The 22,524-nt window shown below is 45.6% G+C and overlaps 1 protein-coding gene, 2 non-coding genes and 1 pseudogene across 3 annotated transcripts; 2 read left to right on the top strand and 2 right to left on the bottom strand.

Moving 5' to 3' along the window:
• The first annotated feature begins 2,395 nt into the window (after nt 1-2,395).
• LOC139012799 (cytochrome c-like) lies at nt 2,396-3,389 on the top strand (annotated as a pseudogene).
• Nucleotides 3,390-4,195: 806 nt separating this feature from the next.
• On the top strand, nt 4,196-4,302 carry LOC139013435 (U6 spliceosomal RNA). Its single transcript, XR_011472068.1, has one exon. It is a non-coding gene; the product is annotated as a U6 spliceosomal RNA (small nuclear RNA).
• Nucleotides 4,303-11,171: 6,869 nt separating this feature from the next.
• RPS10 (ribosomal protein S10) lies at nt 11,172-17,760 on the bottom strand. The gene is made up of 6 exons (XM_070418736.1): nt 17,693-17,760; nt 16,522-16,671; nt 16,125-16,296; nt 14,498-14,575; nt 12,015-12,070; nt 11,172-11,261 (listed from the first exon to the last, which is right to left on the bottom strand). The coding sequence occupies exons 2-6, from the start codon at nt 16,669-16,671 to the stop codon at nt 11,220-11,222; spliced, it is 498 nt and encodes a 165-aa protein (XP_070274837.1). The 5' UTR covers nt 17,693-17,760; the 3' UTR covers nt 11,172-11,219.
• On the bottom strand, nt 13,962-14,090 carry LOC139013399 (small nucleolar RNA SNORA11). Its single transcript, XR_011472041.1, has one exon. It is a non-coding gene; the product is annotated as a small nucleolar RNA SNORA11 (small nucleolar RNA).
• Nucleotides 17,761-22,524: the final 4,764 nt, after the last annotated feature.

The following is a 22,524-nucleotide window of genomic DNA, read 5'->3' as shown; positions in this document are numbered from 1 at the left end:
CACACACACACACAGAGCGATGGTACATTTACACAATGGAATACTATGCAGCTATGAAAAAGGATTTCTTACCCTTTGTGACAGCATAGATGGACCTGGAGAATATTATGCTGAGTGAAATAAGTTGGTCAGAGAGATAAATATCACTTGATCTCACTTATAAGTGAAACCTAATGAACTTAGTAGACTGACAAACAAAATAGGTCCAGAGGCGTGACGATATGGAAGAGACTGACATATCTCAGAGGTGGCAGTGGGGGAGAGGGAGGAGGATGGGAAAAGATTAACCAAAAAACTTATATACACACTAGAGGCCTGATGCACAAAATTTGTGCAAGGGGCTCGGATCTCGCAGCCCCTCGCAGTCTCGGTTTCGTCCAGAAAGTCATCCAGAGAGTTCTATGGAATGTCGTCCAGACCTTTGGCTGTTTGGTCTAATTAGCATAATTGCTCTTTATTATATAGGATTATATAGGATATGCATAACCAATGGACACACATAATAGTGTGGTGAAGGCCTGGGGTGGGGCAGAGACTGAGAGGAGATGGGGAAATGCGGGGGAAATGGGAGGACATCTATAGTACTGTCAACAATAAAAAAACAAATTACATGTATAAAAAGAAAAAGAAAATGGATAATCAAGCCACAGACTGAAAAAATATTCATAAAACTAGGTCTTGATGAAGGACTTGTAAAGACTTGGGCAAAGTAATTGAATAGATACTTCCCAAAGAATAATATACAAATGGCCAATAAGCACAAGAAAAAACACCATTGGTAACCAATGTAATGCAAATTAAAAACAAAATACAAGATACCACTACATCTGTAGCAGAATGGCTAAGCTTAAGAATGACAGCAACAAATTTATGTGAGGAAGTCAAGTAAGGAACTGTCATACATTGCTGTTCAGAATATAAAATAGTACAAACACTTGGAGAACTGTTTGGCAATGTCTAATAAAATTAAACATATCTCCACCTGAAAACCAAGCAATTCCATTCAGTGTGATGGGCAAAATAATAGCCCCCCCCCCCAATATATCCACATCATAATCCCCAGAACCTGGGAGTACAATACTTACATGGGAAAGGGACTTTGCAGATGTGACTACGTTAAGGATGTTGAGATAGGGAACGTTATCCTCGATGATCTCGGTGGGAGTACTGTAATCATACGGGTCTTATAAGGGAAAGAGGAGACAGGAAAGTTGGAGACAGAGAAGGAGATGTGATGAGAGCAGAGGTCAGAGAGAGGTTAAAGATGCTATCCTGCTGGCTTTAAGATGGAGAAATAGGCCATGGAATGCAGGTGGCTTGAGAGAAGGCAAGGACAGATTCTTCCCAAAGCTGCCAGAGGAACGCAGCCCTGCTGACCCATTTTGGACTTCTGACCATTAGAACTGTGAGCTTTATACCACTAAGTCTGTAATAATTCGTTGTAGCAGCAATAGGAAACTAGTACACCTAGGAAAAATGAACCCGTGCACAAAAGACTTCCATGAGACATTCACAGCAGCTTTATTCACAACAGCCACACATCTGTGACAGTGGGTGGATTAACTGGGAAGGGACAGGAGGGAATTTTATGGGAAAGTGAAATGTGCTGCATCTTGATAGGGTGTCAATGCCCTCCAGCCCCAAACCAAGAATATTCCTGTAGTTTAACGAGGTTGAGTTTTTTGCTCCTTGCAATGAGGGAGAACACGTACCATGGGGAAGCATGGGTCTCAGTAGGAAGGTGTAAAGAATGACTTGTTTTAGGATTTGGTTTGTGTTAGGTGATTTGGGGGAGGTGTTAAGGAAGCAGGGCTTTGCTCTGGATTGGATGTTATCAGGAAGCAGGTGATTATCTTTAAACATCTTCCTTAGAAGGAGGGAGGAATGGGCGTGGCTAAAGCTACACCTGGTAGAGAAGCAGCACTCGTTAGCTGGGGAAAAGGGATGTTAGATATTTCAGTTGTTTGCACAGTGAACTTGTTTTTGTCTGAGATTTGGTAAGATTATAAAGTGACCTTTATTTTTGTCTACTTTATCCGAGTCACAAAATGACTGTGTTCTGCTGCTGATGTTTGATGACACTGCTTATAACAGGAGAATGACAGGCCTTAATGTGAGCACTGGGCCAACTTCAAACATGCCACGGCCAACTGTAGGTAAGGATCAGGCATCTCCTGGATGTCAGGGCTGCTTTTCCCTTTCTTTCTCAGGGGTGTGAGTTACATGGTTGTATCCATTCCTCAAAAGGGCGGGGTTAAGATTTGTATATTTCAGTGTCAATTTTATCCCAAATGCCCGTATTAAAAAAATCAACATGAATAAACTGTAGTACAGCCACACAATGGACTACTACACAACAAAAAAATAGGAATAAACTATGGATACATGCAATGTCATGGAAGAATCTCAAAACAGTATGCTGAGTGAAAGAAACCAGATACAAGCCCTGCCGGTGTGGCTCAGTTGGTTGGAGCATCGTCACACGCACTGAAAGGTTGTGGGTTCGATTCCCGTTCCGAGCACATGCCTAAGTTGCAGGTTTGTTCCTGGTTGGGGTGCATGCGGAGGCAACCAATCAGTTTCTGTCTCACGTGAATGTTTCTCTCTCTCCCTCCCTCCCTTTTAAAAATTAACCAATAAATAAAAAAAGAAAAAGAAATCAGCCACAAAAGAGATCATAATGGTTCCCTTTATCTGATATTCTGGAAAAGGCAAGATTATAGAGACCAAGAACAGTGGTTAGCAGGGAGGGTATTGTTGACCACAAAGGGGCAGCATGGGAACTTTTTAGGGTGATGGAAAGATTCTCTAGCTTCACTGAGGTTACACAACTGCATCTGTTTATCAAAACTCAGAACTGAGAGAGCGGGATGTCTGGCTTGTGAATGAGGATCTCTGTGTTGTGTGCGACTAAAAATAGGTGATGTTGAGAAGGGCAAGAAGATTTTTGTTCAGAAGTGTGCCCAGTGCCATACTGTGGAAAAGGGAGGCAAGCACAAGACTGGACCAAATCTCCATGGTCTCTTTGGGCAAAAGACAGGTCAGGCCCCTGGATTTTCTTACACGGATGCAACATGAACAAAGGTATCACCTGGAAAGAGGCTACACTGATGGAGTATTTGGAGAATCCCAAGAAGTACATCCCTGGAACGAAAATGCTCTTTGCTGGCATTGAGAAGAGTGCAGAAAGGGCAGACTTGATAGCTTATCTCAAAAAACTACTCATGAGTAATAGTTGGCCACTGCCTTATTTATTACAAATGTCTCATGACCTTTTTTATGCGTACCATATTAAAATCGATCTCATACACCAGAATTCAGATCATGAATGGCTAATAGAGCATTTCTTTCGGGCAGTCCTGATTTAAATGAGACTGGCTTGTGGTTAAGTGAATATGACCAGCTTTTTGAGCTTTGATGATAATTTTGGTTCAGCAAGCACTGTCACTGTCCTCCCTTCTAACAATATGGTTGGACTTGATTCCTAGTGTTCAACTTTTCACAGAGGTGGCGAGTGCCATCTCAAAACCTGTAGGAGATTGGCTTACATTTAGATTTCTATGACTGGCTGTGTTAATATGTTTAAATTCTGAGGAAACCCCTTCACTGTCTCTTAGACCTGCAAGACTAGCTTGTGTTTCAAGTTGTGTTCATTAGCTTGTTAAAAGGAAGGGCTGCAGATAAGCTGGCAATGACCATTTTATCTCTTTGGTCCCAACTATGCCAATTTAATAAAATTCCCTGTATCTAAACTGTTGCCTTTTACTGAATGAAAGGCATTTTAGTGTGGTTTCTGTATAATATCAAATAAAGAGTATTTAACACTTCTACATTTTATAGATGATCTTTAAGGTCAGGTGTTTTTAAAATTCAGCGTGACAAGATATAGGAGCAAAGTTTGTGAATTCTTTAGATCAGACTAAGTTATAATTCAGGATTGTCTTGAATAGCTATTCATTGACTATATACGTGTGTGATTGGTAATGGTGCTTTTGCCAGCTCACTAGGATTAACGTAGAGAATAGATCAACACAAAATTGTAAACTATGTCATCATAAGGCTTAAGATAATTAAAAACAAAGTCACAGATCAAAACAAAACAAACAAAAAAACCCTCAGAACTGTATTCTGAAAGAGGATGACTTTTGCTGCATGTAAATTATATCTCCATAAACCGGACTAAAGAAATGATTGAGTGCTCGCCTCGGCAGCACATATACTAAAATTGGAATGATACAGAGAAGATTAGCATGGCCCCTGAGCAAGGATGACACACAAATTTGTGAAGCATTCCACGTTAAAAAAAAAAAAAAAGAAATGATTGAGTTAGGGGTTAGAGGGGAGTGGGTATAGGTATCGATGTAACAAGGATAACAAAACATTGATGGTCAGTTAAAGCTCAGTGGTGGGTATATGCTGGTTTATTATACTCTTATGTTTATCTTACATTTGTTTGAAATTTTCCATAATAAAGTTTTTCAAAAAAATTTAATGGAAAGGAAAATCTGTGTGATGGAGGCAAAGATGTCAGTCAGTCACTGTCATCTGTCGGTCTCCCCAATGCACTTTTTGTACATTAATGAACTGATGCCCCTTGAGTCTCAAACTGACCTGCTTTCCATGCACAAAAATAAACTAGAACGATTTATTTGACATTTCTTGCTGGTACTTTTTAGATTTTTTTTTTTTATATCACTTGATTCGTAGCTTTTGCAAATTTTGCTCTGTTTTGAGGTCTCCTTATTCCTTCAGTTTGGGTATCCGCTCCCATTTAATATTTACTTACTTTAAGGGTGTCCTTTTCCTCACAATGGCCTCTTTGATATGTCAGTAAACCATGCAGGGCTTATTTTTCAAGTAGCTGTTCTTTTGGATTTGTGCCATGCATTTATCACGGGCTCCCAATAAAGCACTTTCAAATAGAAACGGGCTCCAGGCTTTCTATGGGCTGTAACTTTTTAAACAATTCCTTTCATTTCCCCCCACTTCACGCCCCCATTCTGTCCTAGTTTCCCTTTCTAGAACTGAGCAATCAAGTGATGGATTCCCCCTCCCCTTCCCGTTAGCAGGCTGAATGTGTATTGTGGTCTCTATTGACTGAGTGGTTTACCCATGACCACTGTGCCCAGTGTGGTCACTGCCCAGACCCAAATTCAGGTTACTATTTCCTGCAGTGGGGCTCGAGTATTTGTCAAGCAGCCAGCACTCCTGGCCATGCCAATCCTCATCTTTATTTTGTTCATTGTTTTTATTTGTTTGTTGTTGTTGTTGTTGTTGTTGAAAATATACTTTTCTTGATTTGAGAGAGAAAGGAAGAGGGAGACATGGAAACATCAATGATGAGAGAGAAACATAGATCAGCTGCCCCCCGGCCCCGTACGTCCCACACTGGGGATCAAGCCCACAACCCGGGCACCTACGCTGACTGAGAATCGAACCTGGTTCATGGGTCGACGCTCAACCACAGAGCCACACCAGCTGGGCGCATGCCTGGGGTTGTGGGCTTGACCCCCAGTGGGGGGTAGCTGATCGATGTTAATTGGCTCAGTATCATCCAAGGATAAAATCCAAACTCTTCACAACTACTAGATTGGCTAAAATAAAAAGACTAAGGAGACCATCAATATAGATGAGAAGAAACTGAGACTCACACACTGCTGGTGAGAATGTAAAATGGTAGAACTACCTTAGAAAACAGTTCGGCAGTTCCTCAAAATGTTAACCATAGAGTTAGCATATGACCCAGCAACTCCATTCCTAGGTATATAACCAAGAGAAAGGAAAATACACTCCCACACAAAAACTTGTACAGGAATGTGTATAGCACTATTAGTCACAATAGCCAAAAACTTGAAATAACCCAAATGCCCACCAACACATAAATGGATAAAGAACTGTGGTATATCCATACAATGGAATACTACTCAGCAACAAAAAGGAACTACTGATGCATGCAACAACACTAATGCAAGTAAAGGAAGCCAGACTATAAAGAGTGCATACTGTATAAATCCATTTTTATGAAACTCAAGAAAAGGCAAACTAATCTATACTGACAGAAAGCAGATGCCTGGTGGTGAGGGATTAGGGATTAGAAACTAAGAAGGAAACTTTTGGACTGACGGTTATGTTTATCTTGTTATCATGGATGCACACATTACAAAATTTATCACATTGTACACTCTACATATATGAATTTTATGTCAAGTATACCTCAATAAAACTGAAAAAATAAAGAATAAAATAACACAAATTCCTGGCCCAGCCATCATTATTGCTTCATGCTGTTTTAGTCCCAACTGTTAAGCCCTAGCTGGTTTGGCTCGGTGGATAGAGCATTGGCCTGCGGACTGAAGGGTCCCAGGTTCGATTACAGTTAAGGGCACATGCCCCGGTTGTGGGCTCGAACCCCAGTAGGGGATGTGCAGGAGGCAGCCAATCAATGATTCTCTCTCATCATTGATGTTTCTATCTCTCTCCCTCTCCCTTCCTCTTTGAAATCAATAAAAAAATTTTTTTTTAAAAAAAAGATTAAGCTCAGATGGTGCCAGTGACCCACTGTGGGAGGCTTTTCCCTGGATATCCTTTGCCCCAGAAAGTCACCAATAAAACTCCAGCTATAGCCACTAGACCACCTACCACTTAGTGTACATTTCTAGGCCTGCCTTCCCTAATTCTAACAGAACCTCTGTAGCAATCATGCATCTCAGTCACTTTTGCATTCCCAATTGAGGCCTGCAGAAACTTTTTTTTTTCTTTTTGCATAGAAGGGAACAGCATCTCAGAGACAACTTCTTACAGGACATCATTCATGCAGCTAACAATTACAAAGGAGCTACTGCATGTGAGGCACTGAGTCGGCGCCCAGAGCAAGGCTGAGTCCGAGAGGAAATGGACAGTGTCCATCGGTTCCAATACAGTCTGCTAAAGCTCAGCTGCTGCAGGCACTAACAGGTGGGGCATCTGACCGGACTTTGAAGTAGGGGCAGTTCTATCAGCAAAGGCTTCTTAGAGGAGATATTTAAATGGAATAATGAAGAATGAATAAGAGCTCCACATGGGCGGGAGGTGGGAGAGGTTCCCCTATAAAAGGAACACTGTGTGCAAACAAGTCTCAAGCCAGGAAAGAGCGTGAGGCAGTTTAGCCGGACTCTGGATTTGGAGCCTTGCTTTGGTAGGCAGATGGGAAGTTGTGATGAACCTGTTAGGCCATGAAAGAAGTTTTGCATTTGTCTAGGTTCTAAAACATTCTAGAAGGCCCTAGCCAGTTTGACTCAGGGGATAGAGCATTGGCCTATGGACTAAAGGGTCCCAGGTTGAATTCCGGTCAAGGGCACATGCCCAGGTTGCGGGCTCGATCCCCAGTAGGGGGCGTGCAGGAGGCAGCTGATCCATGTTTCTCTCTCATCATTGTTTCTCTCTCTCCCTCTCCCTTCCTCTCTGAAACCAATAGGAAAAAATAATAATAAAAGACTCTAGAAGGCAATACAGAGCTTCTGAAGACCTTTAAGCTGGGAAATACCTTGTTCAGATTTTTGTTTCCAAAAAATAACGGTGGCTGCCTCATGGAGAGCAGTTGGAAGTGAGGCAAAGCTGGAGGCCAGGGACCTCTCAGGGGCAGTTTACGGCAGTCTGGGGCAGTCTGGGGCAGTGCCGAGGGAGGGCTGCGCAGGAGGATGGTACACTTCTGTGCCCCCTCCAACCCCCCCCCCCCCCCCCGCAGCCCAGTCACCTTCTTTCCCACAGACCGCCAGCTTCCCTCAGCATCCTAAGTTCAAGTCCTTGTCCTGAAAACCTAACCCAAAAGGCCATCCACCTCTCACCTAGATGGCTGACCCTGCCGCTGAGCCAATAGAGCTTTACCCTCATTGGAAACAGCCAAACCTTGTCCCGGAACAAAGTGATTAAACCAGGGTCTCCCTCTTCTGTGGGCTTAGAAACAATTGTCCTAATGAGTGCTATCAGCAAGGCTCCTTTCTCTCATCTCACTTCTTCCAGGTAAGAAGTAAAAGGACTGACAAATCCATCCTAAGGGTTCAGCTTGAAAGCAGAAGCAGAAGCGATAAAGCCCCCGCCCCCCATTGCTGTGGGGCCACTACCAACTGCATTCCCAAATCTTGGAGAACAGTTTGGGCTGCTCTTTTAGCTTTGTTAACAGACCTGGCTTCTGGAGCCCGGGGTAGGAATGGGGAATTCCTAGCCCCATGGGCCCAACTGCCCTGCTGGAGGCCGGTGCCTGGTGTAGGGAGTGTTCTAGTGGGCCGTCTTTAGGGTTAGATACATCCTTTTCAAAAACAGTCTCCCAGCATCTAACATAGGCACATGGTAGATGCTGTTTAAAGGTCTACCAAATTCATCAAAACAGAAGTAGAGCTGCCCTAGCTGGGTAGTTCAGTTGGTTAGAGTGTTGTCCCAATATGTTAAGGTTGCAGTTCGATCACCGGACAGGGCACATACAAGAATCAACCAATGAATGAATAAATAAGTGGAACAATAAATCGATGTTTCTCCTCTCTAAAATCAATTAAAAACAAAACAATACGGAAGTAGGACTTCAAGAGTCACAGACTCAAAGCTGCTGTTGGCACTGCCTATAAGAGGAATCTATTTTTCAGGGAAAGGGGATTTGTGTCCATATTGGGAAGTTGTTAAATTATGAAAATGCATCTTCAGCTGTGTTTCCAAAATTCCTTTAAAAATCCTGATGCCTTTCTTGCTGGTAGTGGGGGTAGGGATTAGCTAGTGAGCTACCAGCCTGGAGATCAACCCTGGGAGATGGGCCAAAACTCCCCCAAAAGCTTTTGTCCAACGATGTGCCCATGCAGGTGCCCAAGTGGGCCTTTCTGCCCCTCCTAACCCACATGACCTTCTCAGGCACTTTTAATAGCAAACATTTGTTTTTCCTAGCTTTACTAAACACACACACACAACAGCCCAGCTGGCGTGGCTCAGTGGTTGAGCGTTAATCTATGAACCAGGTCACTGGTTGATTCGTCAGGGCACATGGCGGGTTGCGGGCTCGATCTCCAGTGGGGGGTGTGCTGGAGGCAGCCAATCAGATTCTCTCTCATCATTAATGTTTCTAGCTCTCTCTCCCTCTCCCTTCCTCTCTGAAATCAATAAAAAAATTTATTTTTAAAATAACAAAAAACAAAACCAACTTTCATGTCTGGCATGTTTCACAAGCCAATACCACTTTAAAGGAAACCTCTTTAAGATGCCTACTTGTCTACCCCTCCAGCTCATTTCAGCCTTCACTCATGGCCCCTGCCCTACCCTTCCTTAGAATTCAGCCTGGACATAATACTTATGTAGCATTTGGCATGGGCTCAAGGTATAGCTTTGGCTTTGTTTTCCTAACTAGACTGTGAGGCTCTTGAAGGCCAATTTCGAGGCTTGTTTCCCAGGGCACTTACTGGCACTGATGCCTGAACAGCTAATTAATGATTATTGATTGGCAGGGACCACTCAATCTACCAAAATGTGAGGAAGGGCTGGCAGGCAGCAAGAGCCACCACCATCTGCATGTTTTTACGCACAGGCTCTGCCTCTACTTTGTAGATTCTCTGGGTTTTCCCAGCGTCCATGGGAGATCTTGAAGAACACATTCTGGAACTAATTGAAATCACAAGGGAAGGGGTTGGCAAAGAGCCCTAGCTGAAAAAGTGATGTTTAGCACCAGAAAGTCACCAAGGCTGAGAAAACCCATCCACTTGCTCGCTGGCCTCAGCGTGAAACAGAAAGGCCAGGAGCTACTAATGTTTCACATGGAATCCAGGTTAAACAATCACAGCGTGTGAACACCGGCAAACCACCTGACATCACTCGAGCCAGCAGAAAAATTGGATAAAAAGCAATCTTTGGCAAGGCAGCAGTGAAACAGCTTCCCCAAACACAACCTTTCTGCCAAAGCAAGCTTCTGCCTATTGGTGGTTCCGATTCCAAAGCACACCTCCCAGGACCAAGTTTAAGTGCACAATTGGTGTTGCCTTTGGCTGCCACCTTGTGGTCTAAATTACAAACGCCTATGAAGACTGAAATAGGTGGCTACCAAGACAAAATCACCTGTGTAGGATTTCTGACATCTCACTTGTGTGATATTGTACCCCACAAATATAACCCCCAAGTCCCTGTGCCCCTGAAGACCCACTTCAGCTGCCAGTTTTGCTGGCTGCCTTGAAAGCTTTGACTCCCGCTTAGGAAGCACATTATATCACACCCATCTAGTCAGGGTTTGATCTGCAAGTCAAGCCAAAGGCAGGTCACACAGCAAATCTGTCTGTGCTTCTGTCCAAGCTCATGGGACTGCACCTTTACCGCCCCCTCCTGACACTGTGCTGTTTGCAGCACAAGACCACAGAAATGGTCCTATCATTTTCTTTTCAAGAGAAACATCCATTTCTTGTTCCACTTATATATTCATTGGTTGCTTCTTTTATGTGCCGACTTTTATGGGCTCGACATGACAACCTTGGTCTATCAGGGTGACGCTGTAACTGAGCCACGTGGCCAGGACTCCATCAAATCCTGGTACCTGTACCTAAATCCCGCTTCGCCCCAAAGGAAAATGCTCAACACCCTTCTCTTGCCATCTCTCACTAAGGCTCCAGGAAAACTGGACAATGCACCCCTTTCCAAGGAACCCAGGACAAGAACTTCAACTGTCTGATTATGGAATGACAAAGACCCCAGGTCTTCAACCGGCTGGACAGCCCCTTCAGATGCTTTTGTACACTCTCAAGTCATTGTTTCCTCCTTTGACATGTAAATCCTGAAGCCTTTAAGGTTGAGATTAGTAAACTGTAGGCCTGAACACCATGGAACAGTATTCCCCTGGTTTTTCTTACATCCTACCTCCCCAGCACTTCTGATATCCCCAAATAGGCACAGAATCTCAGTTCCAAGACCAACAAAATAGCAACTTTCCCACCACACGGAGCTGAGCCAGCATGGCTGGTCTGGTGAAGACGCCCAGCGTTTTAACAGCCTCCCAAAATGGTAACCACATTGGCCATGACTCTGCAGGGAGGTGTCTGCTGGAACAGAGAGAGCCCAAGTCAAAGCCAAGTCCTGCAGCAACAAGTGATGTCACCGGGTAAGACAACTCCCAAACCAATCCAGTCTTGCCCCATTTACATTCCATAATGCAAACAAAACAGGGGCACACAACATTGTTTTCTGACCACAAGTTTATTCAACACAAAATAACCCGTCCAACTTTACTGAGGTGGCTGACCACGTCCTCGACCAAATCCGCCTCTCTGTAAGAGAAAGCACAGGACATTGCGTTAGCAGCAAGCGGAACAGCAGGCCTCCTCATCACTGGTGAGGCTCCCCTCAGAGAGTGCAAGTCCTAAGCCCCAGCCTTGCCCTATTGGCTATAGGGCCACACTCACTTTTCAGACTGTTTCCTCATTTGTAAAATGGGAATATGGACACCCACTCGAGTGTGCTCACACATACACACATAGAAGCCATAGCACCAGACAAGATCTTCTGTCTGCCACCCCCCACCGCCCTTTCACTGTGCTACAGGACAGCTGCTGTTCCAGTGATAGCCCAGCCCCCACACAAGCACTTGACCTGGATTACCTAATCTCACAATCACCTTGAGATAGCTACAATCATCACCTCTATTTTATAGGTGAGAAACTGGGACACAGATCACACCATCTGAAGGAAAATAGAGGATTTGGTTCCAGTCCACCTGGGTTCTAGAGCACACTTACCAGTGATAGAGTCTCAACCTTAAGTTTTGGTTCATGAAACTAAAGGGATATGGTCATTACAAAAGAAATAGAAAAGACCACTACGCTACATGTAGTATTGATCTGTGAGACTCAATGCAGTATCTATGTATTAAAAAAAGTTTCCATCTGTCTTAATGTAAAAACCTTATTTGGAATTTGTGGTTTTGGGGGCGGGGGGGGGGGAGAGGGATGAGGGGTGGGACCCACAGGGCTGAGGCCATACAGTGACTGCTCATGGAGAGCAAACAGGGAAGGAATACTCACAAACTGGAATTCAGTTGCTGACCCAGCCCCGGCCTCAGCTTTCTTGTCAGCACCAGCTGGAACGAGAAACACCAGTTTAGATTCATCACATGGTCCCATCTACTGCAGACAAGTCATCCAACCCAATCTTGCAGGGAAAGCCATGTCAGCAAACAGACCCCATGAAATACAAGTGAATTACACCTTCTGAGCCACTTTGCCCCCTCCCTCTCCCACGGCAGCCTTCCTTAAGTCATCCTTCAAAACTCACAGTCCAAACTATTGCCTCCTCCAGGAAGGCTGCCCTGACCGCCACTTCCCATCACTACATGCTTCAGGGGAGCTCAATGAAGAACTAAAAGGTAAAGAACACAATGGCCCACAGAAGCAAAAAACAACTTTATTATGACCACAGGAAAGCAAGATGAAAGATCTGTGCTGCCCTGTCCAGCAGCCACTGGTCCAAACTGAGGTTTGTATACACTACTTACGAGATTTCAAGACTTAAGAGAGTGCAAAATCTCATTAATGTTTGTATAGGTTAAAAAATTAACATTCAGTGGAGTGGAGGTCAATGGGAGGAAAAGAGGGGACATTGTAATACTTTTTTTAAAAAATTGATTTCAGAGAGGAAGGGAGGAGTGACAGAAACATCAATCATGAGAATCATTGATTGGCTGCCTCATGCATGCCCTCTGATGATCGAGCCTGCAAACTGGGCATGTGCCCTTACTGGAATCGAACCTGGGACCCCTCAGTCCGAAGGCCAACGCTCCAACCACTGAGCCAAACTAGCTAGGGCCATTATAACACTTTTAACAATAAAGATAAATTTTTAAAAATTAACATTCATGTGAATTATTTCCATTTGCTTTAAGTGTGGCCACTAGGAAATTTTATAGTTCACACTGCAGGGGTGGGGCAGCAGGGTCAACAGTGAGTATGGTTTCAGGAAATCTTGTTCAAATTGGGGTCCCTTTGGCCCATTTCAGACCACATCCACCACAGGCTCCTGTCTGCCCCTTTGACCAGTAGTAAGTCAGTGTTTTCCCCATCTCCATCCCTTTGTTCATGTTCACCTCTTGCCTGAAATGCTCACTCCCCTAAACTTGAGAACCCAGCCTGACTCTCACATCCCTGTAGCACCATTCCCTGGCTGGTTTCCCATGTGGTGTGACTTCTAATAAGAGCAACCGCTGCTAACTTTCTCTAAATGGAGAGCAGGTTTGCCAGAGGAATTCATTACTACTATCCTGTAGTGTAAGGTATTCAGGTCAAGTGCTCATTTAATCAGGAACCACGACTAGAGGGAGGTAAGAGTGATGTCAGTAAAAATGCCTTTATACCTTGTTTTTGTAACACAATTTTGTTTCTGCAACGAAGACAGTGACTCTTCCTACCACTCTTCTGCAAACACCAATGGCTCCCCATCCCACCCAAGAGTAAAACCCCAAGTCCTCGCACGGCCCACAGAGCGTAAGACCCACATCCTTATCAGATTCTCCAACTGCCTTCTGTTGTTTAGACAGGCCAGACACCTTCCCCAGGTAGCCACTGGCTGGCTCCCCTCCTGCTCCATCAGGTGTTTGCTTAAATCTCACTTCTCCAATATTATTGAAAATTACACACACACTTTAATTTTCCTGTAGCATCCACATCTTTGGGACATATCATGTTACTTATTTTTGTTATCCATCTCCTATCACTAAAATGCAAGTTCAATGAGAGAGGGGCCTTTTTATGTTATGTACACTACTGTCTCCTCAGCTCCTAGGACAGTGCCCAGCTGACCACAGGCACTCAATATATATTTGCTGAATGAACAAACATCTGTTGTTCCAAGTCAATGCTAATGTTTGCTATTTAAAACAAGATTTTACAGAAGGGGGTCCTAATATAAGGTGACAGAAGATGTGACTTTGGGTGATGGGTACACGGTGCAATATACATTTCTTTCTTTCTTTTTTTACGTATAGGGTGTAATGTCACAGGAAGGCCATAGTATTCTGCCACCCGTGAGGAATAAGCCCAAGTTGCTGTTGGATGTGTTGTACACAGAGAAGCCATTCTTCAGGTGCTCTGCTCTCTCCACACCCAAGCAATATACATTTCTTATAACATAAAAACCCACACCTGAAACCTATATGTTCATTTTGACCACTGTCACCCCAATTAATTTAATAAATGAATATTTAAAATATAATAAAACAAGATTTTACACTATTTTTCCAATAAGAAAACAACAAATTTGAATAGACCCTACCTTCATAGAGCTTACAACACAGGAACACAACCACAAAATAAAACCATGTTGCTTTCCTGAAAGTTTTCAGTTTGTTCTAGTTAAAGGACTTCAACCTAAGTCTGTCCCTAGGTCAAAGGGTGTTTCCCAATCCCCACCCATCAAACCCCTGCATAAGGCAAGAAGCACAAAGGACCCCAGCCAGAGCTGACAGAGAATCCAGATTCCACCCTCACACCCCACACAGACGACCGTTACTCACGGGGCACAGCACTCCGTCTGTAGGTGTCTCTGTCGGCTTCCCCTCGTGTGAGTCTTGCAGGTCGCTCGCCCTCCAGACCTACACAAGTCAACCACACGGTGAACATGGGCGATGGGTTCCCTTCAGGCCAAGAAATCTGGAATTGCTCTCCACGTCTCACCGGAGAACATCTTAGTCATTGTAAGGAGTTAATGGGAACAGGAACTCCTACACCCAGACTGCCAGCTAGAAAAACTTGTCATTGACATTGTGGCTCCTCGAAGGCCTGGGAAAACTCACATCTTAATTAAAATGCCACACGTCTGCAAAAGGATTGCTTTCTTCTATTGTATTTTTCAATATAACGCACACTTTCCAATTACTTGGCAAACTCAGAAATTCAGCTATTTCTACAAACATTCCAATAGCTAAAATGTTGAACCTGATCCAGCTCGAAAACTCCCTGTATAAAGGAGGCATCACAGAAGAAAGCCCCACCTCCAATAGGAAGTATATAAATATAGAGGCCAGCAAGAATCCTTCAGGCCCCGCCTGCCCCTTGCCCCTTCTCCACCCATCCTTCACGCTGTGGATACATTAAGACAGATTTTAAAAGGTACCTTAAAAACACTGAAGTTTAATTTAGTATTCTCTCTACCCAGTTACCTTAGAGTCCATATAGTTAAAACACCCTTTTTTTGGGGGGGTGGGGGATGGCGGGGGGGGGGAGGTTATCCTTACCTGAAGATATTTTTTCTATTTTTTTTAGAGTAGGAGGGAGGGAGGAAGAAGAGAAAAACATCGATGTGAGAGAGACACATCCATTGGTTGCTTCCTACATGCACCCTGACTGGGGCTGGGAATTGAACCTACAACCCAGGCATGTGCCCTTAACCAGTAATTGAACCCATGACCCTTCGGTGCTCAGGCCAACGCTCTAACCATTGAGTCACATCAGCCCAGGCAAACCATTCTTTAATATACAAGAGATAAAACTGAACTCGGAGTGAGTGGCTAAAATAAATGCCAGGTCTCGCAGAGGCCCACTAAATCAAGCCTGTGGGGCAGAGACAATGGGCTCCTAGGTGCAGTGTAGACTTCTGCTCTAGATACACAACCCACTCAACCACCAGAAGCCCCTTGGGAGCATTTGTAAAACAGTTTCCTGAGCTCCATGGAGTCTCTCCAGGGGAACCTGGAAGCCAGGGCCATCTGTGTACAGATCTCTGTCCCACCTCATCACCCAAGCTTACAAAGTTCTTGTGACAAGTTCTTCAGAACCCAAGGAAAAACATGACTGCGAGCCAGTAGATAATCCGCCCCCACTGCACATCCACACATGAAGCAGAAACTCACACCGTGATTTTCCTGAAAAGGTTACTCAATGCTCCACCACACAGGTCTGGGCACAGACTAATGTTCTGTGTGAATGCCGTCTCCTGGGATAACCTGAGGGCCTGAGTCCAGATCCATTACCGGTCTCCTCCGAGGGGACAGCGGTCTCAGGACTTGACCTGCAAGCCAGAGCCCTCTACAGCTGGCACCCACGGCCGATTATAAGACCACTCCCGTCTGCCCCACAACGCCCCGCTCCCAAGAAGAGCTGGTGCACAGCAGGCCGTCGGAGGCATTTATGGGGGCACCGTACCTTTGGGCCTTGGGCGGCCAGTCTCGGGCCGGCTGCGGCGCAAGGTGGCGGGCACGATCTCGGGGGGCAGGTGCAGGTAATCGCGGAGGTACTGGATGCCCTCGTTGGTGAGGTACCAGTAGAAGTGTCTCCAGGCAAACTGTTCCTTCACGTAGCCCCGGGACTTGAGAGACTGCAAGACAGAAAACTGCGGCTGAGACCTAACTGGAGGCTTGACGCTAGGAACGCGGTGCAGAGGGAGCTGGCTGCGCAGTAGGCAGGTGTTCAGGTGCATCTACCTCACGGCCCATCGAGGCAGCAAGCAGCGCGGGCTGTCCTGACCTCCTGGGCATTGGCCTTGGGCAGCCGCGGAAAACCCCTCCATCGGCACCCACTCCAGCAGCGCCCGGCCGGCTACCTGCATGGCCTTCATGACGTGGAGATTGGGCACGTTCTTGTCCGCCAGCTCGGGGTGCTTGGGCATGTGCACGTCCTTCTTGGCCACCATCACCCCCTCCTTGAAGAGGAGCTCGTAAATGGCGATCCGGTTCTTCTTGGGCATCAACATCTACAGGGAGAAAGCGAGAGCACCGCTAAGCAATGTGGCCAGGGGGTCAGGAACCGAATTCATGACCCACGAAACCACTGTCCAAAGGACTGAAATCTCAAACACAAAACGTGCAGGAAGCGGCCCCGAGTGCTGAGGGCTGACAGCCTGACGGCCCCCAAGTCAGGAGCCCTGCCCCCTGGGCTGGGAGCCAGGTGGGCAACCTGTAGGTGGCACCGTGGCCTGGTTGGGCCCAGGCAGTGGTCTGTGGGCAGGGACCTTGCCAAGGGGACTGGAGGCTGGGCCCACTGGTGCCCGTGGAGGAAGAATAAAGGTTTTCAGTTTAAAAAAAAAAAAAAAAAGCACGTGCAGGAAGGAGGGATTCAAACCCTGTAGATTGACACCCACCAGTTACCAGCTCCCACCTCCAGCCCCGAAAACACTGCAGATGAGAAAGAAGTTACCAAGGCATTAAAACAAAACGGGGGTGCACATCCGCTTCAAACTTCCACCCACAACCGTAAAGGAATAACGGGGGCGCAGACCCACATTCTGTGAGTATCCGGGGACCGTCAACACCGGTGCCACGGGGCGCGCGGCGAGGCTGCACTCTCAGGCGGGCAAGGGGAGGCCAGGGAAGTCTCTTCTCACGACGGGCCGCTGACCCGCAGCCAAAGGGCCAAGGCCTTCGCACACTCATTTCCTACCCCTCTCCCCGCAAACGAGAGCCCCAGGGCCTAGCAAAGAGGCAACCGGGGTGAGGAGTGGGCGAGCGGGGTACAGTCCTCCTAGCCTCGCCCAGACACCGCCACGCCAGGGCTTCATCCTTCCCTCCTCGGCCCTCCGCCATCGGGACGCCGATCTTCGCCAACAGCGCCCCACTACCCCCCGGCGTGCGCCCCCGGTCTCTCTCTACTCAGAAATGAGCGAGGGTGCAGTGGGAGAGGGGTCCCCTCGCCCCAACCCCGGGGGAGCGCAGCGACTGCGGCGGCGAGAGGGCCAGGATGGAGGCCGATGGAGCCCGCGTTCCCCGGGAACTCACCGCGACAGCTGCTGCGTCCCGGGCCCGAGCTAGAAAGGAAGGGGCATGCGCGGCGCGGCGTCTCTTCCGGGCCGGCGTGCCCCGCCCCCCGTCAGGACCCGCGCACAAGCCTGGGGTGGCCTCGGCTGTGCCTGAGAGACTGGAGGCTCGGCCGCTGCAAACCCTGACCTACACCGGCCCGTGGAAACCCCGCCGCCGGGTTTGTCAGGAAATGGTCACTTTTCTGCTTGGGCAGGCTCCTTAGAAACACGCTGCTTCTTTATTCCCAGCAATCATTTAACTTAATATTATGCAAGGAATACATGCGCAAATAAAAGGCTTTTTAAAAACAATCCTATTAACCAAAGATAATCACTATTAACATTTTGGTATATATTCTTCCAAACTCATATACACCCAAGCAGAGTATGTGTTCTTTTCCCCTCTATGATTGGACATATATCAAATCCTTCACTACTCTCTGTAACAATGCCACACACACCTGCACCCTTGCCCAACATTTTACTTAGAATAAATTCCTGGAGGTGTAGCTGTTGAGTGAAAAAGTACACACTAATCTCATTGCTCTTGTAATTTGCTCTTCTTGGTTACTTCTGTGATAAAACATTTTTTCTTTAAATTTTTCATTTCCACTACCTGTTTTCTTACTGAGAGTTTTTTCCTATTAAAGTTATTAGCTGTCACACATTTTTCAAGAGTTTTCCCCAGACCCCGGCTGATGTGGCTCAATGGGTTGAGCACCATCCATGCACCGGACGGTCTCGGGTTGGGTTCCCACTCAGGGCGTGTGCCCAGGTTGCAGGTGGACACTTTGGGAGGCAGCCGATCATTGTCTCTCTTGATAGGAAATTTTTGGACTGGAACACGCAGCGTTCCCCTGTGCAGGATGGTTACCCAAATTCTTTGTCCGCCGGAGTCGAAGAATGAATCCACGGACTGAAGATGGCCTAGAAAAGGTGGAGGTTTATTGAAGAACAAGTACAGACTCCCACTGGGGAGGGGGAAAGAGTCCCACAGCACAGACTCCCATGTGGGGAGGGGGGGAAAGGCTCCCCGACTTCCTGTGGCCATGGTTTATAAAGGCTGCAAGTCCCTGTGTCCTGATATCCCTTCTGATTGGTCAATATTCCCTTTTGAATTGGTTACAATAGTAACTCCTGAGATTGAAGGTCAAATATCACATGGCACACATGATGCCCTCCTCCCTCATTGTTCTCCTTTTCCTTCTGGGCTTTCTTCCTTCTTTATTTTGTAAATACAGAACTTTTGGCTACTCTGAGTTCCCTTGTCTTATGAAAATGTAACTGAGCCTGGCTCCCTTGTATTATGGAAATGTAACTTCTCCCAGTCTGTAGCCCTGGTTTTTTTCCCATGGACCCCCAATTCTGAAAATTCCCTAAACCTGCCTATATTCCCTTCAAATTCTTATTTCACTCTCTCACATCAATGTTCCTCTCTCTCTCCCTCTCCTTTCCTCTCTCTCTAAAATCAATTAAAAAAATTAAAAAAAAAAACAAATTTCCCCGTTTTCCATTTGTCTTGATTTTCATGGTAATTTGAAGAAGTTTTGCATTTCTTTATATACCAACTAGAGGCCCAGTGCATGAAATTCGTGCATGGTAGGGTCCCTAGGCCTGGCCTGTAATCAGGGCCCATTGGGGCCTTTCTTCCCCCAGCTACTGGCCAGGGCCTTCCTTCATTCCACGCCACCCCCTGGTGGTCAGTGCATGTCATAGCGAGCGGTTGAACTCCCAGTCGGTCTAACTCCAGAGGGGACAATTTGCATATTAGCCTTTTATTACATAGGATCTTTATGATTTCAGACTGGTACAAATGCTTAAAAAGTCACTACATACCTTGTGATTATATAAATATCCACCTGTAGTTTTTTATTTTTTAAATCCTCACTCAAGGATATGTTTCTTATTGTTTTGTCATTTTATTTTAGACAGAGAGGAACATGTGAGGGAGAAACATCAATCAGTTCCCTCCCATATGTGCCAAATTGGGATCGAATCTGCAAGGTTTTGGTGTACAGGATGATACTCCAAACAACCGAGTGAAATGTTTTTTTCAAGCATTTTTGTGGCTTTATTGTTTAAAAATAAGTATTCATCAGTTTTGCAAGATGGAATGAGTTCTGGAGATCGTTGCACAGCAATGTGAATAACTTAGCACGACTGACCTATACACTTAAAAATGGTAAATTTTATGTCATGTATATTTTACACAATTTTTAAAAAATAAGTATTCATAACATGTTTACAGAAATTTAAAAAAGAAGAAGCTTGAACATATGGACAAGAAACAACATAATCTAAGGACTTGGTCAAGCAGATTTGAAAAAAATACAGTAAAACTTCTAGAAGTGAAAATTAAAATGATTGAAACTTAAAAAAAACAAAAAACAAAAAAAACCCCAACAAACTAGAGTGCTCTTCCTCCTGGCGCATGCCCAACGTTCCTTTTCTCTTCTTCTACCCCTATCCCTTCTGGCCCCAGGCACATTACCATTAGCTTCTTCACTCCCAAGCTCCAAGGGCCCTTCCTTTACCTCTATAATTCAATTCCTAAGCCCATTTCTGCTAGGAATTACTTTTCCTACCTCTGTAATTTACCCAATAAATGTTCTCTTACAAAAAATAATAAAAAGAATAAACTATAGATTTGACACACTTAAAGAGAAAAATCAGTAAAATGGAAAGATATAAATTTAAAAATACATATTCACAATGCAGTCTAGAGGTTGAAGAGAGAGAGAGAGAGGGAGAGAGGGAGAGAGAGAATGTTTGAAAGAAAGGATAAGAAGTATAAAGAACATGCCGAAACCGGTTTGGCTCAGTGGATAGAGTGTCGGCCTGCGGACTGAAGGGTCCCGCGTTCGATTCCGGTCAAGGGCATGTACCTGGGTTGCGGGCACATCCCCAGTGGGAGATGTGCAGGAGGCGGCTGATCGATGTTTCTCTCTCATCGATGTTTCTAGCTCTCTATCTCTCTCCCTTCCTCTCTGTAAAAAATCAATAAAATATAAAAAAAAAGAAGTATAAAGAACAGAATGAGGAAGTCTAATACATGTCTAAGTGAAGTCTCTAAGGAAATAATAGAAAATGTAGGAAAGAGACACTGGCAGAATATTTTCCTAAATTATTAGAAGACAACACACTTCAGATTCATTGCTCTCATCAAATCTCAAGTTGCAGAACATCCAAGACAAAGAGATCTTAAAAGCAGCCAGCGGGGAAAAGACGGGTGTGACTGCTCACTTCCCAGTAGCAACACTGGAATGCGGTCTACTGAATCTCCCCTTTCAGCGGCCAGAGTGACCTTCTACAACATCACACCATGCAACTCCGGGCTTGAAATCCTCCAACAATGTCCCAGTTCACTTACAAAAATATTTAAAGTCTTTATGTGACTTAATATTTTATGTTTAAATCTTTGATTCTCCTGGAACGTTTTCTGATGTAAACATTTTTTCTCTAAAGGGTTATCTGGTGTCTCAACATCATTTCCTCAATAAGCTATGCTTCCATTTGTCTGAAATACCACTAAATTGTTTCTGAGAGACGAATTCAGTTTTAGATTTTATTGTATTTGTACTTATGATACACCATGGTGAAAATACTCAGGATAATCCTATATAATAAAAGCCTAATATGCTAACTGTCTGGTCATCCGGTCTTACATTCAACCAATCAAAGCATAATATGCTAATGACATGCTAAGGCCACTCAACAGCTCACTATGATGTGCACTGACCACCAGGGGGCAGATGCTCCTACCTGTAGGTTAGCTTGCTGCTGGGCTCCGGCGGATCTGGACTGAGCAAGAAGGGCTGGATATGCCCTGGAGCACCTCCCACGACCCCTCGCCCCGGCCAGCCAAAGCCCCTCTCGTGCACAAATTCATGCACTGGGCCTCTAGTTTTAGATAAAGAACTCAGAATTTGTTCTTGGGAGAGAGTTGGGTACGATTAGGTAAGGGAATCATGTAAGGTCCTGTGAGGATCTGAGATTACCTACAGCGGTTGTGGAGTGAGAAGAGGATGAGGAGGGACCCCACAGCACCTCCCGGCTCACCTTGGGATGGTACTCCTGTGGGTATCTTCCTACCTGGATGGGGCTGTCTTATGGGCAAGGACCATGCCTTTCTCCTCCCTCAGGGTCCTCTCCAGCAGTTAGCATAATGTCTCACACATGTTAAATATACTTAATAAATGTTTCAGGCATAAACAGCGACGTCATGGATAGAGGAGATTAGATTGTTGAGTAAGGAAGGAGGACTGATGAGTAATAATACCCTCTGACACTACAAAGGACTTCTCAGATCACAGTGCACCCTTGAGTTCACTGAATTGCGTGCTGCTGTTAGGCACTGAGCCTCTGGCCATGGGCCAGGTGGTGGGGCAAGGGTGGGGGCAGGTACACACGTGGATCGGACACCAAGCAACAAATACCTCTATTATGTGCCGGGAGCCATGAAGAAAATGATCAGGTGTGGTGACAGAGAGTAACGGGGAACGAGGAGGTGACTTGTCAGCTGAAAGCTATGGCGGAGTCAAGCTTGGGCTGCGAACTGGCTGGCGGGAACAGTTCCTGGGAAGGGCCCTGCGGAGGAGGAGGGCTCCAACTGAAAGGCAACCAACGTGGCTAGGACAAGGCCCACGAGGCGACTGAGATGGCAGTGGTCTCAGGAAGGAGTTAGGCCTTTATTCAAAGTGCAATGAAAGCCAGCTGGTGTGGCTCAGTGGTTGAGTGTCGACCTATGAACCAGGAGGTCTCGGTTCAATTCCCTGTCAGGGCACATGCCTGGTGGCAAGCTCGATCCCCAGT

This window comes from Myotis yumanensis, unplaced genomic scaffold (genome assembly GCF_028538775.1).
Source record: "Myotis yumanensis isolate MYYU_CA2020_CCGP unplaced genomic scaffold, mMyoYum1.0.hap1 SCAF_6, whole genome shotgun sequence".
NCBI lineage: Eukaryota > Metazoa > Chordata > Mammalia > Chiroptera > Vespertilionidae > Myotis > Myotis yumanensis.
Note: the sequence above shows the minus strand (reverse complement) of the source record. Positions and strands in the feature narration are given on the sequence as shown.